A 15,000-nucleotide genomic window follows, 5' to 3' on the forward strand; every position below is an offset into this window, starting at 1 on the left:
TGTTTGAGTGAGCCAGACGTCATGTATTCAGTAATGAAAATAACACGAGGTGTTTCTGATCGAGCATCAGTCCAGAACTTGTGGAATTTCACAATATTTGCATGCTGTAAACAACAACAGAAAAAGTGAAGAAATGATATTTTTTCAATGTTGACTCGGGGCATACTTTGAAAAATTTGGAGCAGTCTAACCTACAACCTTCCGATTACTAGTTCCTGAAGATACTTTACCAGTGAGATATACATGTAGGTCTTAGGAGACATGCAAGAACAATAACATCATTGTCCCACCATACTGCTAGGCCTGAAATTGTCCAAACGGTACATTCTTGCTATTGAAATGAAAGACATCTGGGCAGTGTTTCAAAATAGCTGGATATACGTGTCTTTCATTTCAATAATATTCCTTCATTTCAATAACAGACAAAGTCCATACAACCAGGTACATGCATTAAAAATAATAATAATAATAATAAAATAAAATAAATGCTTTGTTTATAGTGGAAGTGCAATTAGCTCTCAAGCTAGTTCACATGCAGGCACCCCACTTTTAATAATCTGAAAGAAACAATTCAAGACTTACTAGTAACAGACATTAACATGATTAAGAACCCCAACTGGCATGGTTGAGTTAAATCTGGGAAGACTGGAAACAAATCCAAACCAGAGGTTAGAACTGGATTTAAACCCGGGGTAACCACATGCAAACCCAGCGTCCTAACCGATGGACCACATTCCGCCTCCCTAATTTTTTGGGATGATTACATGAAAAGTTTTGGTTGCTTAAAATAATAAGTTAGAATGAAAAGTGAGATGTGCTTACATCTAACTGAATTAGATTCTCAAACACAGCTTTAACAGTTTCCTGAAAGAAAGAAAAAACAGAACAAATAATGCAAGTCCCAACCAATGGCTGGAACGAAACTGAAAATCCCCTCTCTCTTGATCTACTCGTTGAAGAAATGTCCTCTGTATCGGCCACATTGCATTGGGTTAAACTCCTGAAGCTTCATGATAATCAAATAAAAAACATCATCGCATCTTTATTTATTCTCAGATATACTTGCTAAAAAGGTCTTTCACATGACTAAAATATTTGTTACAACGAATAACTCAAACTGGCTAAGGCTAATAATTTCTACAGTAATAATACAATTTAAGTTAAAGATAAATAATAATAATAATAATAATAATAAAATATCCTATACAAGAACTTACAAATTTAGTTACATTTTAACTATTGTACACTAAAATTCAGTTAAAATTGCAGTTTTAAAAAGACACAAAAATGTGCTAAAAAATTACTTATTTTAATAATAAGCAATTTTTTTTTTCTCTGCTCAAATGGAAATGAATCTAATGGATATCCGCTGCATAATAACATTCACACGGCAGTTTGTCTACGAAAAGATAACTATTACAATAATAATTACCTCCAAAGTAACTTTCACCTGGCCTACCCAATACGATCACTACCATGTTGTGCTGTTACAGACTGTAAATGCTAGCCCCTTTCAGGGGCCAGAAATTTTCATCAAAAATCATTTCCCCTTTTTGAAAGACCTTTGAAAGTGCTGAAGAGAGGTGTTTTCCCTTAAAGAACATCTTCTTGTTAGAACTGTCTTGGAAAATGTCAGTGGAATTTTTCCCAAAACTTTGCACCATGAAATTACCAGTTACTGTACACATTAATCTCATAAGGCATAGAATAAAAAATCAAAATTCATAATGGACTCTTAATTAATTTATTGGTCAAAATGAGACTGGATGGGTCAACACTCACCTCTTGACTTTTAAAGTACTTCCTTTCTGAAAATTGTACTTCATTCCATACAACTTCAACACCCTCCTCAGTGTCCATAGCAAGAAATGAATGATCAATCCCAGGGACATCTCGCTGCATCACCTAATGTTAGTAGAAATATTTCCGCAGATACAAAATTATACGTCTGCTACATTATCTTTAGTGTAAATAAAAGATAGTATGTTGTAGTGTAAATAGTAAAGGACGCTTGCACACTGTCTGTTATAATTTCAAATTGAAGATGGGCGACATCTGCTAAAACATGTCTGTCAAACTTAACTCAGTTAAGAGAGTCATGTTTTTCTTCAAAACTCTGAATACTGCTATTATTCAGAAAATTATTAGTACATTAACAATAATGATAACATTATTATTATTATTATTATTATTATTATTATTATTATTATTATTATTATTATTATTATTATTATTATTATAACAATGAATGCAGCAAACATTTCCTTTCTTAAGTGATAATAAAATAATTCTCCTAAGTAATTTTCCCAAATAAGAATTTTTTCTTTAAAAGCCGGAAACCCTTGTTTATTTCAGTTGGAAACACTATTTTTTATTCCAGCTTACATGTCATCAAAGAAGTTACGTTATATTACATTTAATTTATGAAATGTGAATTGAATCTTAACAGCCTCTTCGTCTTTTCCCTCGAAGTAAACCCATTTCAAGACTCAATCCATAAATTTCTCTTGCACAGAAAATGTCTCACGAGGGATATCAACAAATGTTTTTGAAGATAAATGCGAGTACAAAAATTATGTAACTTAAGCTTATCAAATTTGAACTCAACTTACCTCTTGCCTTCTCTTCTCCCATCGTCCACAAGGACTTTGTTCCACCACATCGTCATCGTCATCATCACTTTCATCACCTGAATGCTCTGGCTGAACCGTGTTTATTCCAAGTGGAAGATTACCAGCCATCTTTGAAATAAATTCAAGACCATAGAGTGGCTTGAAGCTCTGTGGCACGCAAAGAGGCCTTATGTAACACCACCATATAGTGTCCTTGACAGGGTGACAAGGCAACTTCGGATCCTCTTACCCCTCCAGGGTATAAATTGCTGTATTTTTGTAATTAATTTTCCCCTCTTTCTGCCCATGTGATGGAGCTCAAACTAGAAGACGATAGACACAGTCTAAAAAAGGGCTCTTATCGCGAATTTACCTTTTTTTTTTGGTCCGTCCGTTTTTTTTTTCTTGGGCTTGACCTATTCATAATTGTGGGAGGGTGAGTGGTGCGGTTGCCCAGGCTCTCTGGACTGGTGAAATTGTGCCCATCCAAGCAAGAAGTTATCTTCACCCTTGAGAGAGGTTTTTTGTTCAGGGGAAGTTTTTAGACCGCTTCTCGTTTATATTTAGGGTGAGTCCAAGGTGCAACTTTTGCACACTTCTTATGCAAACGATTATAGTTTCGCAGTCTGTCTCTGTGCATAAGTCATCGGCTTTCATTTTCATAGGTCGTGTTATTGCGTGCAAGATCTTTTCTAGGATGATCATGCATGATTATCTTGTGATTTATTTCAATTCGTATGTTTCCGGAAGCTTTGTAGGAAACCACGCGGAAAGAGCTAGTGAAAATTATGCAAAGAGAATTCTCATCAAATTATAAGCTTACTTGTGTAAAGTAACCAGGATTGAGCTCAAAAGCTGTCAAGTATGATCTCTTATCACCCTTTGCAAGGAGGAAGTTTTGTGAGTTAATTGGCTGACATCTCAACAATCCCTTTTTTTCGACACCTTTTGAAATGTATGTACTAGAAATCATAGTGGATTAGTAAAGTACGTTCAATCTCTAGAGTAAAATAATATTTAAATTACAGTAGTGAAGATCACTGATTGCCCAGAAATCTTCAGGGAAAGTGGACTTGTAGGATGCTTTCAAGCACTAGCAGTGTCATGAGCCAGTTGCAAAGTTGAGCACAACTTTGAGCACAACTTTTTCTGAGGGAAAAAGGGAACATAAACAATGTTAGGGATCCAAAACATGAGAGCAAGTTTGAAAGTAAGTTGGGGAACAAGGAAACAAGCTGCCCCCCTTTTCAGTCTTCGGAGGGACTCATTAACTTCAAATGCAATTAAGTTTGAAGGGTTCAGATTTTGGTGGGCACCTTGTCAGAAGGGTGAAATTTGCTTCTTTGAAGAAAAAAATCCAAGCATCTAGTGGCTAAAAAGGAGGATGTGGATACAAAGATGATGATCCAAGATGACGAGACTTGAGCATTTGTGAGCAGTTTGAGCGACAGATGGCAACCAGAAGTGAGATGTGTTCGTTTGATGCCCCCACCATAATATTGTATTGTTATGGCATTTTAATATTAATTGACGAGACAATTTCTTTGAAAATAATAGTTACCGGTAAAATCATTCAGTTTTCGCAAAAAAAAAAAAGTAAGTGTCTTATAGTGCCAGTGCCAATAATTATTATTGAAATCCAATCCATCACTCAAAAGCACATTTGCTTCAGTTCCTGGGCTGTACTATAAAAGAATAATTATTATTCTTTTGTGAGAACATCAAGACAGAAATTGCGCTGGCTTATATTGGAATCGAACTTGTCAGCTGAGTTGCACAGTTCATGCTCTGGGATTTAACTCTCTATTGCTGACAACCCTGTGGTTTTCAAATTATTATTGAAAAATTGATAACTTTCTCAATTTGTACAACTTGCCACACTAATCTACAATAGATTTTCTAGTGTACAGGTGGTCCCTTCTTGAACTACACATTTCCAGTAGCTGGCATCAACATAATCTTCCCCCCACTCCACCTCGTCTTGAATAATGCATGGCTATTACCTTCCCCTGGCCCTCACAGCAATCTTGTCACCTCACCACCAAAAATCAGGTTGACAAGAAATATTTGTGAATGATTTTTTTCTTTCTAAAACTTCTGTTTGCTAGGTATCATTGTCTCCATTCATGCTTCGTGACGAGTTTGGCAGTCCGCCATCATATGGCACTCTCTCTTCAAGTAATGTAGCTGTAGGCTTTGGAAGTGCATCAAGGCATCAAGGTGGCGGTAAGTAATCTTCATGAGAATATACTGTACTGTAATGTCATGAGACCTTAACGGCTCTGCTGATGCAAGTTGCATTGCAACTGGTGACATGTATCAGGCCAGACAGGTTGGCGTTACCCGGGTTGGAAAGCCACCTACTGACTCACTTGAGCTGAACCCTTCTGTCACCAATTTATTCAATTGTTATTATCGTTTTGTGGTGCCATCATCACCAGCAAGTAAAATCATCTGGCATTAGAGAGAGTAAAATATGTTAAGTCTCACTACTAGGAGTCAGTGGGTTAAAGGGGACATGACTCCTGAACTGTGTTCCTCCTCCTCCCCCCCCCCCCTCCCAACTCCCAATTGACAAGTAAAATCTATTCAGTATGTCTCACTCCAAGGTGTCATTTAACCAGGACTTCATCTCAGTTAATGGCAAATGTAGCATACATTAGCACTCAGACTATGCAACTCCATAATTATTTACATGTACACACACCAACTAAAAGTCAAATTCTTCTGTTTTCTAGTAGGTGATGGATTTCAGGAGCTTGCTGATGCAGTCAGTAGTAACATCTTCCAAATTAATAGTAATAGTAAGTACCAGTATGTCATCATTGTAATGGGGAATTTAATGCATGGTGAAAAATAAAGAAAGAATGTTATCCATTGACTACAGAGGGTGACTTGGGTGTGCTCAGAAAAAAAAATTGTCAGGGGACCCTGTGGATTGTTAAACTTGTGACATTTTATAATGACTTCCCTCCTCCTTCATTATCATGGCTGTGACGATAATTTAACTGGTAACCCTAACAATGAACAGGTATAACATGGTAAGGTCCCTGACTGTGATATCCTGCAGAGCTGGCATTTTTTGGCATCAAAGGCTCGTTAAAGACCATTATTTTTCCTAGCACTTGTAAGTTCACCATTTTGAAAGCAGAGTAGGGCTGGTTTGAGTGGCTCCTCCCCCACTACAAGTGTAAGTTGATTGTCCTCTCACCTAGAACATACTTTCACTCTCCCCAGCCCTTCTTCACTTTTACTATCCAAGATGGCGGCATGATCCCTCCGTGACATTTCCATTCTGTCCCCATCAAAATACCACTGCTCTGCAGGCTACATGTAGAACTTTGATGATAACTTGGATTGGGGGGACTGGGCAGGAACCAACCCTGACACCCCCTCCCTGGCCTGGGGGAGGAGGCAAGTCATGATCATTTAAACACCCAAGCAAAAAATCACCTATCAATTTGTTTTCCTTGTTTCCATCCCTGCACAGGATAATTTATCTGAGATTTTACCAACCACTTTGTGCTGTGCTTGAATGTGCAATTGGGCTTTTGCTTCCCCCCTCCCTCCCCCTACTTCCACTATTTATCAGTGTTATGGGTGCCTGGACACCTGGCATGGGGGCTCATGGCTGGGTTACAGGGATTGCTGGCCATGGGTCGACTTACTCGGTTGAGGGGCAGGTTGGCAGGCTGGCTGCGCCCAACATCCATTTAGCAATGCAGTTGTTAACTGTCAATTAGATTACATAAATTATATCATTTTACAGTAACCTTGCAATGCTGTATATTTTAAAGAGACAATTCCAAAAAAGTAAATTATTGCCCTTAAGCTTTCAAATACAAGGAACCTCATGAATGCTCCAATATAACAGAACTGCTTGTCAACCTAAATAATAAGTACATGTACCTGGGTTTCATTTTTGTTAACCTTACTAAACAGCATTTATTTAACCATTTCAAATGTTGCATTCACTTAATGTTTAGCTTCAGCACTAGATCGTACCCTTAAGCAGTTAATTGGAGGCAAAGATGGACAAGACGAGAAGCTGTGAGTTTCTAAATGATTTACAAGTGTAATCAATTGCATTGATGTGTTAGCATTTGTTTGACCAATAACTGTCTAACTGATTTCACAACCCAAGGAACACAATTCAGTGAGTTCTTTATAGAAGCCTTCAATACAGTAAAGGAAACAAGTTGCATTCATGACTGACTAAGAACAACATTGGACTATCTTTTAAACTTCAGCAAATGACCTGAACGAATGAAATAAATGTATATTTGGGTGTCTATACACTTTAAGTGACAAATTGTCAATTCAAGTTCAATTATTACTTAAACTAACCCTAAACCCTAACCCTAACCATAACCGTAACCCTAAACCTAAACCCTTAACCCTAACCCTAACCCTAAACCCTAACCTCACTTCTATCTTTCATCTGCACTTTAAATATACATTTCTTTCATTTTTCAGTCCTCTCACGGGGATGCATGAACCCAACAAATTGACCGTCTCCCAACTTCATAGGTGTGCGTCTTCATAGGTCAGTTGGTAGAGCATTGCACCAGCATCGCAGAGGTCATGGGTTCAAATCTTTTGCTTTGAACTCGCCTGAATTTTTCTAGTTTCTATAAAGTGACAATTGCTTAAATTGTCTAGTGAAGGGGGAGGATCGCGTCCATCTTTTGTAAATGATCTGAATGCCGTTCAAAACTATGTCAGTGACTCAAGCAAATCTAAAAAAAAAGAACAGCAATATTTAATGTCAGTTTAAGATCAAGAAACAGCAGGACTGTCCAGAAAAGAGGGAGCAGAGATCAGTAAAAAAGCATGCTTATATCAAGAAGGTACCAGGGGAATCTGTAGCAGCTGTGACAATCTTTGAAAACTAAATTCTAAATAAATTTGGTCATGTTAGTTATTGAGGTTCCTTAAAGATCAAGTTCGCATTTAGCGACCACAGTTTCACGCGCCTTGCAGCCGCAAGATGGCAGGATTTGATGTCCCGTGAGCAGAAATCTTGAAATTTTTTTAACTTCCCACATTGATTTTTTGTTCATTTTTGGACAACGTGGAGATAATTGTAAATAAAATGCGTTTCTGGAAAGAAAAATAGGTGTCACCGAACGTCCAAGAGCATTAAATCCAGGCAAAGCTATAGCAATGGCCTTTGCCCTATCATTTCTCATTTTATTACTTAGCGCACGCGCTCGTTTATGACGTGGCGTGTGCATTTGCATGCGCAGTAAGGATGCGCAGAAACAATTGGCGTGAACATCCTTAAAGCAATATCAGCACAACATTTAATGAAAGAATGAGGGAACACAGCTGCCTCCTTTGGCAGACTTTTTTATTGCCGTAATGGAAGTAAAGGTACTCATTTATAAATACAAGTTCTGGTTTGTGTCATTTTACTTTTTGCAGCCACAGAATACAAGTAGCAACTAATGACTTAGCTACAAAAACAACAATGTACTTAAAAGAGATGAGTTCTTTTTGTAGTGGAACAAGCCCATCTGCAGTAAGTGTGTACCACTGGTAATCATTATTCTTTATAGATCAACCATAAAAACCCATTGACTCCAAGGAGTGAGACTTGATATATTTTACTCTGTCTAATCCCCGACAATAATTTGAGGGGTGAATGAGTTAAAATACTTGCAACTCTTTGCAAAGAACCACCAAGTGGAAATAATAAGATTCCACTAATAATTATTGTTACATTGTCTTTTTTCGGACCTTAATCTTTGACGCCTGAAAATGACACTTAATACCTCTTACTAACCGAGTTCGAGGTCTATACTGTAAAATTACGCACCAAGTTTTTTTCCCGTTAATTTATGGCCCAAGCGCAAAGCGCAAAGGCTATAAATCAACAGGAAAAAACGAGGATCCGTAATTTCACAGTACAGACCTAGAAAACGAGGTCAGTCTCTGTGGTAATCAGAGTTAAACACTGACATAAACTCATTAAATTTTCAATTTTATTTAGTTGAATGAGCATGCCACAGAGATTTTAGAATGTGCACCATATATCTGCCATATACTTTATTTACTGAGAACCTTGCTGTCAAAAAAGAATAACAAGGTGTACAAGTAGAAATTTCTGTAAATATTCACGAATTCTTTCGCTCTTTTGCTATTTATTCAGAGACAAAAAAGAGTGCAGCATGAGAGGCTTAAGGGAGAATTTAGGGAATCTATTTCAAGATACTACTCTGTTCAAAATGTAAGTAGAAATTTGGTAGTTGTTCCATCAGCTTTGAGGCTGGTATCATTGGAAGCCTACAATGTGCCATTCAACCCCCATCCCTCTATCAGTGCTCCATTTTACAGGTATTTAGATTTACAACTCTACACAAAACAGAGAAAAAGTTGAAACAGAAGTGTATGTAGCTGAGAATAGAACTTGTGACCTCTCACTGCATCATTCATTTGAGCTACGCCTACTCCCCTGGCCTTGACTTGAATCTGACCTTAAAACAAAGTACAGTCCTTGTAAAGTACACAAAAGAGACAGATTTGGTGTCTGACAAATTTCATCCTGAATACAAACCAACTCTTGTTCCCAAATAATTATTCTATTGCAGAAAGTGGTTGAACAAGAAAAGTTATTGGTTGGTTCAACAAGAGCTGCAGAGGTTGTAAAGAATATTTTGAATAATTATTATTTGTAATAGTATTATCAGAAACCCGTAAGTGTTGAAACGTGTAACGGCCCCTTGTGTGCTGGGAAACAAGCTTCTGAATATTCAATTTGCTAATTACCATATTTGGAACAACAAGAGCAAGGGGTTTCCAAATATGGTACTTAGCACTGAAACATTCAACCAATCAGTTCGCACTGAATATTCGGAAGCTGTGAACACGGGTTACGTGCGTTTCAACCCTTATGGGTTTCTGGTATTATAATACACTTGTCTAAATACAAAATTAATGGTTCTTTAATTAAAGTGCTACTATGATCAAAAAATCACTTCCTTTTTTTTCTTCAGATTTTGAAAGTTTGTTTGCTTAACACCTGACTGGCAAGATTTTGAGCTTTGATTTTTTATCCAAAGGCTGTGTTTTCTTTGAGTGTAAGTTTTGGATTTCATATGTCTGCCATTACTCGTGTTGAAACCTGACCAGTTGGACCTCAAAGGGTTGGATAGGAAAAAGTGACATCATTTACTCACTAGCTTAAAATTTCAGAATGTAAGTGGAGCTTATTATATATTGAGCCAAACACAAGTTTGAAATTCTGAAAGCCCTAATAACTCCTGTGCTGCATGTTAATGCAGCCGCAAACACACACATTGCATTCTTAAACTAGCAAGTCTTTGACGTCATTTTCTGCTCGATCCAGCTCTCTCAAGATTTTTAAAGTTAGCAATGGTGGACCAATAAATACGAAAATTCCAGTTAAAATAAACAGGCGTCTTTTTGAAATCAAGGCTTAAAACATAGTGTCACGTAGTGTTAATTTAACATAGTTTTGAAATCCAAAGAAAAAGGATAATTAATTTTCTGGACATAGGAGCACTTTAACAAATAGCTATTAACTAGTGATGCCCAAGTTTGGAGTTGTGGTGCTTTTCATCTCCCCATGGAATTTATCTTGTTCAAAACAAGAAAAGTAGTGACCAGTTGCTAATACAAGAATCAACTGAGTTTGTTTCTGCCTCAAAATGAGGCTGAGCATGGACATAACGAAACAATGAAAGAGCGAAATGAAGCATCAAAACACCATGTATGACCCCACCATACAATGAATTACCTTATTCATTGAGATGAACATTAGGATTCAGATTAAGACTGAGATTACAAGCAATCTCAAAACAAACTTTGGCAGGTAGTATTCAATGTATGGTGGGGTCGTACATGGTGTTTTGATGTTTTTTGGGTGTTTTGTTATAGCTATTAACTGTTTCACTGTTTCGTGGTTTAGTAATGTCCGCTGAGCATACGTGTAGAGTGTAAGCAGTCGTCCTTTTATCATTAAATCCATAGTAGAACATTCTGCAAAATTTGGGTGATAGGTCAAAGTATTTTTTGAATGCCAACTCAAGTGGCTAAAGTCCACGGCATGCTTCTCACCCAGCTGGCAAAACATTGACCCAATGCATAAATGGCGGCCAAAAATGTGTTCTTTTGTTTATGTGCTCATTAGACTCACTAGCCTCGCTCTCAAGCAACATTTCTTTTGTATTTTGTCCATGCAAACGAGGCTAGTGAGGCTAATTAGCACATAAACAAAAGAATATTTTTTTGGCCGCCATTTATGCATTCGGTCTATGCTAATGCTTGTTTCTCCATAGTTTAGGAGAAGAAAGAGGTCACTTGTGGTCAGAACAAACGTTTCCAAAACTTGAGCATGATTTATTGTAACAAAGGAACTTGTCAAGGATGCTGGCTTGTTGGAATGTTTCTGACGTTTGCTTATCACTCGAGAGTGCATGTGGTATTTATTTGAGTTGAGATCTTTCCGACATCAAAAATCCCAATGATATGTAAATCATGGATTCTTTTCATCCAAGTGTATGAAAGTTAAAGTGACCTCTTTTATCTGCTGTGAACTGGAAGCGTAGTCCAGTGGTCAGGGCGTTGGGTTTGCATGCGGTTGCCCTGGTTCAAATCCTGTTTTAACCTCTGGTTTGGATTTGTTTTGGGTTGTCCTGGATTCAACTCTGCCAGGCTTTGTAAATAGCCAACTAGTTGCCTCCTGCCAATTGGGGTTCTTAATCATGTTTCTGTTAAGTTTGAATTGTTTCTTTCAGTGGGGTGCCTGTGAGCTACAACAAGTTGCAAAATTGTTGAGACACTTTCATTCAAAACACCTTTTCTAGCTTCCAATACCTTCCGTATCTAGAATTTAAACCTTTCCCACGTCCCCTCCCCTTTCCCCCTTTCAATGTTGACTGTTTAAGTTTCCAACATTTCCAGTGTGAGAGATAACCGGTAAATTAATAATGCCCCAAGAAGGTGAAGTGTCTCCACTATTTTTGCAAATTGTTGTAGCTTGATAGCTATTAAAGTGCACTTCCAGTTTCACTATAAACACAGCATTTACATTTACATTTGAGGTTGCATCAACTGTTTCTTTTAGCGTTCTGTAGAGTCTGTTCTCTCTTTCATAATGACAGTATTTTTATCCCACCCGGTTGGTGCAATTTGTCACATCTAGCCTCTTCCTCAACACCTGAACCATTTGACTTGTTGCCTTTGATCCTAGAGTTCAGTTCATTTTGTAATTCCTGCAGAAACAAGATAGTAGCAGATATGCAGCAGACTTTGGAAACGAAAATGCCAACCTTTTAGAAGATGACAGGAGAAGGTTTGTGATTTGGTCACCTTGGGAGGCATGTTATTTTCAGCAGAACTTGAGTACCTAAGAGGCAATAATAACATCTTTGAACTTAACCCATATTGTTAAGTTATTGTAAGTTTGTCTTTCTTCTTTATTTATGACAACCGTTCAAAGTGAAGCTTTTTGACATGTGCATTGATTATTGACAGGCAAGAACAGGAACAAATGGACATGCAGATTGATATTGACGAATCTTTAATAAGGGAACGAGAAGATAGACTGAGACAAATAGAGGTAATGTCTTGTGAAGTCTTTCACATGCTTCAAACTGTTTATTGTTCTTAGATTTTTATTAGTGCACAGTTGCAGCCTGCATGTGCTGAAGTTATAGAGTGGAGGGAGGCCATGCAATACTTACCACTGAGGGAGTGAAATAATCATAAATAATAAGAAATAATAAGAAGAAATAATAAGAATGCAGCCCCTTTGCGTAGATTCCGCTCTGTTAGGCTCTGTGCAAACTGACACAACATTGTTGGGTGTTACATGTCGCGTCTGTTTGCACACCCTGTTGCATAGATGTTGTTGGGCGTAATCTGTTGTTGCTTGAAGTTTGAAGCTGGTCAAACATTTCTTTTGTTCCACTATTGCCGAAGTTTAGTGTAACAGTGTTGGATCCATTTGCACAGCTCTTCCAACATCTTTGGGCCATGCACATGCATTACATATGGTCTCCATGGAGATAGCCATGCATTAACATGTTAAAAACAAGATGGCAGCCGAGTTTTGTAACTGCACAAAGTCTTGTGGGTCGTATTCTTCCCATAATACACTGCATGTCCTTACATTGTTGGGAGTTGTTGCTCGGTTTTCACACCACTGCCAACACCATCCAACATCTGCCAAACCTTCTTCACCCAACAATGACTTTGTTGTGAGTTGTTGTGCCCTTTGCATGGATCCTCATCATAGATTGTTGAATTTCAAAGTGAATTTCACTTTTTACCACAATTGCTTGTAATGTGGCAATCTGATTGGCTAATTTGCCATTGTCGATAGGAGTCTAGGACAACAGTGCTCGCGTCATGCTCGCGTCAATTTGTCACGCGATGTAATACCCAATCAGGAACGCTCATTTTGTGGTTTGTTGCGGACTCACTCGGATAACGCCTCGTGAGTCCACAACATTTTGACCACTGTGATGACGAATATCGTTGTCGATAAGAGAACAGACAACGCTGAACCACTTTCGATTTGTTAAATTTTGGCCAAGGTCTTCCATATTCTAGAAGATCTTAGGAGGAAAGATTGCTGACAAGTTGCAGTTTTGTATCTACGTTCCATGTATTTAACCACATAGTGCTTGATGATTTAGTACACCTGTCTGATTACGGAAATTGCTGGTGTTCAAGCATCATTTACCAGGTCAAAATAGAGCGGTTTAGTGTCGAAAGTAATTAGCGAATTACTTTGGTTTAATCTTTGGTTTTGCATTACTTTGAACACACAGTGATTGGTTCAAGGTTCTCGCGCCACTTTTTCAACCAATCAGAAGTGAAACCAAAACCAGTCGTGGCTCGCACATTTTCCCGCGCTTTGTGTCGGCTGCGTGTAATGACTTCGAGTTTTGATTGGTTTACTGGATTGTCTCTGTCCTTTTTGATTGGCGAAAGTAATTACTTTGGTTTTGGTGTTACGACACTCATTTGAAAACCGCTCTATGAAATAACTAATTTACAACTGTATTCTGGCAATTTTTGAAAAAAGCAGAAAGTCGTAACTTTTTGAAATTTAGACAACTTACTCGTTGTTGGTATTTTTGTAGGGTGACATCCTTGATATAAATGAAATATTCAGGGACTTAGCAACTATGGTTTATGAACAAGGAGATGTGGTTGGTGAGTGGAATAAAGGTTTATTAGAGCTCCCCTTTCTTCTGGCACAAAATGTGTTAGAGGACTCTCAGTCTCGGTACCTTTCCTGTGTTTCCTGTGTTAATTGTGTAAACAGAACCGGCAAAAGGTTTATCAGGGAACCGTGCAAGAAATTATACGTGTGACGAGCACATATCTGGACTTATCCTCTACAGCCGAATCAATGAAGATGATGAACTTAATTCAACTGTCAAGTCTTCTGGCACCTGGCACACTATACAGAGAAACCAAATCAATTTAACTTTAAAAACCTCTCGGTGCAGAGTAGAGAACCAACAAACTTCAACCCGCATATGACGCCGAGCCTGGGAATCGAACCCAGGCCACATTGGTGGGAGGTGAGGGCTCTCACCACTGCGTCATCTCTGCTCGCTTCAAATCATTGTTACTGTGCCAGGATTTTGGAGTGCCGTTTTAATGTGTGTGAGTGTGTAAAATTGAGTTTAAAGTTATTAAAAGCTGAGAAGAGAGATTCAAGACTTAAACAGCGAGAAATTTAGCAGTGATCTAGAACCCTGTATGTTACGACGAGTCAATTGGCTTTTCAAAAACCTGCACATGAGAGCCTACATTTTAAGATCATGTCAGGCTCAGTTTGTCCATTTGGGCGCTCTGAAAATATGAAAGCAGGTTCTTATTTTACCAATTTGAAATGTTACTTTTCTCGTATTGTGATAGATTCAATAGAGGCCAATGTTGAACGTGCCCAGAACAATGTTGAAGGAGCCAATCTGCAGCTGAGCAAAGCCAGCCTGTTCCAGGTCTTTTTACGTTAAACTATTTCATTAAATACCAGGGTACTTTTTTGTGACAGGGAGTTATCTAACATTTAGGATCTGTAAGGGACACTGTCAAGCTATTTTAGTGACTCCGCGCTGTGCAGCTGATGACAGCCAGACAAAATTATGACAAAACTGATCTTTACCTCAGTGCTTTTGGGGACGAAAGGCAATGAGAGTGTTGCTTGTAAACTTGAAAACGTCAGGTGCCATGAACATTTTCAAGTTTTCATCAGTATTGTATGTCTTACAAAGTCGATAAAACATATTTTGGCTTACGGTTTTTTTAGCACTTTAGTCGTGTATGAATTATGTAGAAGAGATTTGAAAGCCATTACTAAGGTGTTTAAAGATGATGTTTATGGAATATTGATGAGAAATTG

The 15,000-nt window shown here is 38.0% G+C and overlaps 2 protein-coding genes across 5 annotated transcripts in view; one reads left to right on the top strand and one right to left on the bottom strand.

Moving 5' to 3' along the window:
* LOC138045233 (nuclear receptor-binding protein-like) overlaps positions 1-2,806 on the bottom strand; it is a 27,127-nt gene extending 24,321 nt beyond the window's left edge. Inside the window, exons 1-4 of the mRNA XM_068891656.1 lie at positions 2,613-2,806; positions 1,783-1,905; positions 823-864; positions 1-104 (exon numbers count right to left, since the gene is read on the bottom strand). The exon at positions 1-104 is cut by the window's left edge and continues 49 nt beyond it. Of these exons, the coding sequence (XP_068747757.1) occupies positions 1-104; positions 823-864; positions 1,783-1,905; positions 2,613-2,741 (398 nt within the window). The 5' untranslated portion in view covers positions 2,742-2,806. The remainder of the gene's footprint in view (positions 105-822; positions 865-1,782; positions 1,906-2,612) is intronic.
* Positions 2,807-3,066: 260 nt separating this feature from the next.
* Positions 3,067-15,000, top strand: part of LOC138045234 (syntaxin-7-like) — a 15,814-nt gene continuing 3,880 nt past the window's right edge. Inside the window, exons 1-12 of one of the 4 annotated variants that reach the window (XM_068891658.1) lie at positions 3,114-3,180; positions 3,962-4,076; positions 4,721-4,838; positions 5,351-5,416; positions 6,599-6,662; positions 8,040-8,136; positions 8,767-8,844; positions 9,206-9,256; positions 11,858-11,931; positions 12,114-12,198; positions 13,730-13,802; positions 14,517-14,599. In XM_068891658.1, coding sequence (XP_068747759.1) covers positions 4,739-4,838; positions 5,351-5,416; positions 6,599-6,662; positions 8,040-8,136; positions 8,767-8,844; positions 9,206-9,256; positions 11,858-11,931; positions 12,114-12,198; positions 13,730-13,802; positions 14,517-14,599 — 771 coding nt within the window. In that variant the 5' untranslated portion in view covers positions 3,114-3,180; positions 3,962-4,076; positions 4,721-4,738. Of the gene's footprint in view, positions 3,181-3,961; positions 4,077-4,720; positions 4,839-5,350; positions 5,417-6,598; positions 6,663-8,039; positions 8,137-8,766; positions 8,845-9,205; positions 9,257-11,857; positions 11,932-12,113; positions 12,199-13,729; positions 13,803-14,516; positions 14,600-15,000 lie in introns of all 4 variants that reach the window. The other 3 variants (XM_068891660.1, XM_068891657.1, XM_068891659.1) reach the window with 3 other exon arrangements.

Source organism: Montipora capricornis, chromosome 4 (genome assembly GCF_036669925.1).
Source record: "Montipora capricornis isolate CH-2021 chromosome 4, ASM3666992v2, whole genome shotgun sequence".
In the NCBI taxonomy this organism is placed as follows: domain Eukaryota; kingdom Metazoa; phylum Cnidaria; class Anthozoa; order Scleractinia; family Acroporidae; genus Montipora; species Montipora capricornis.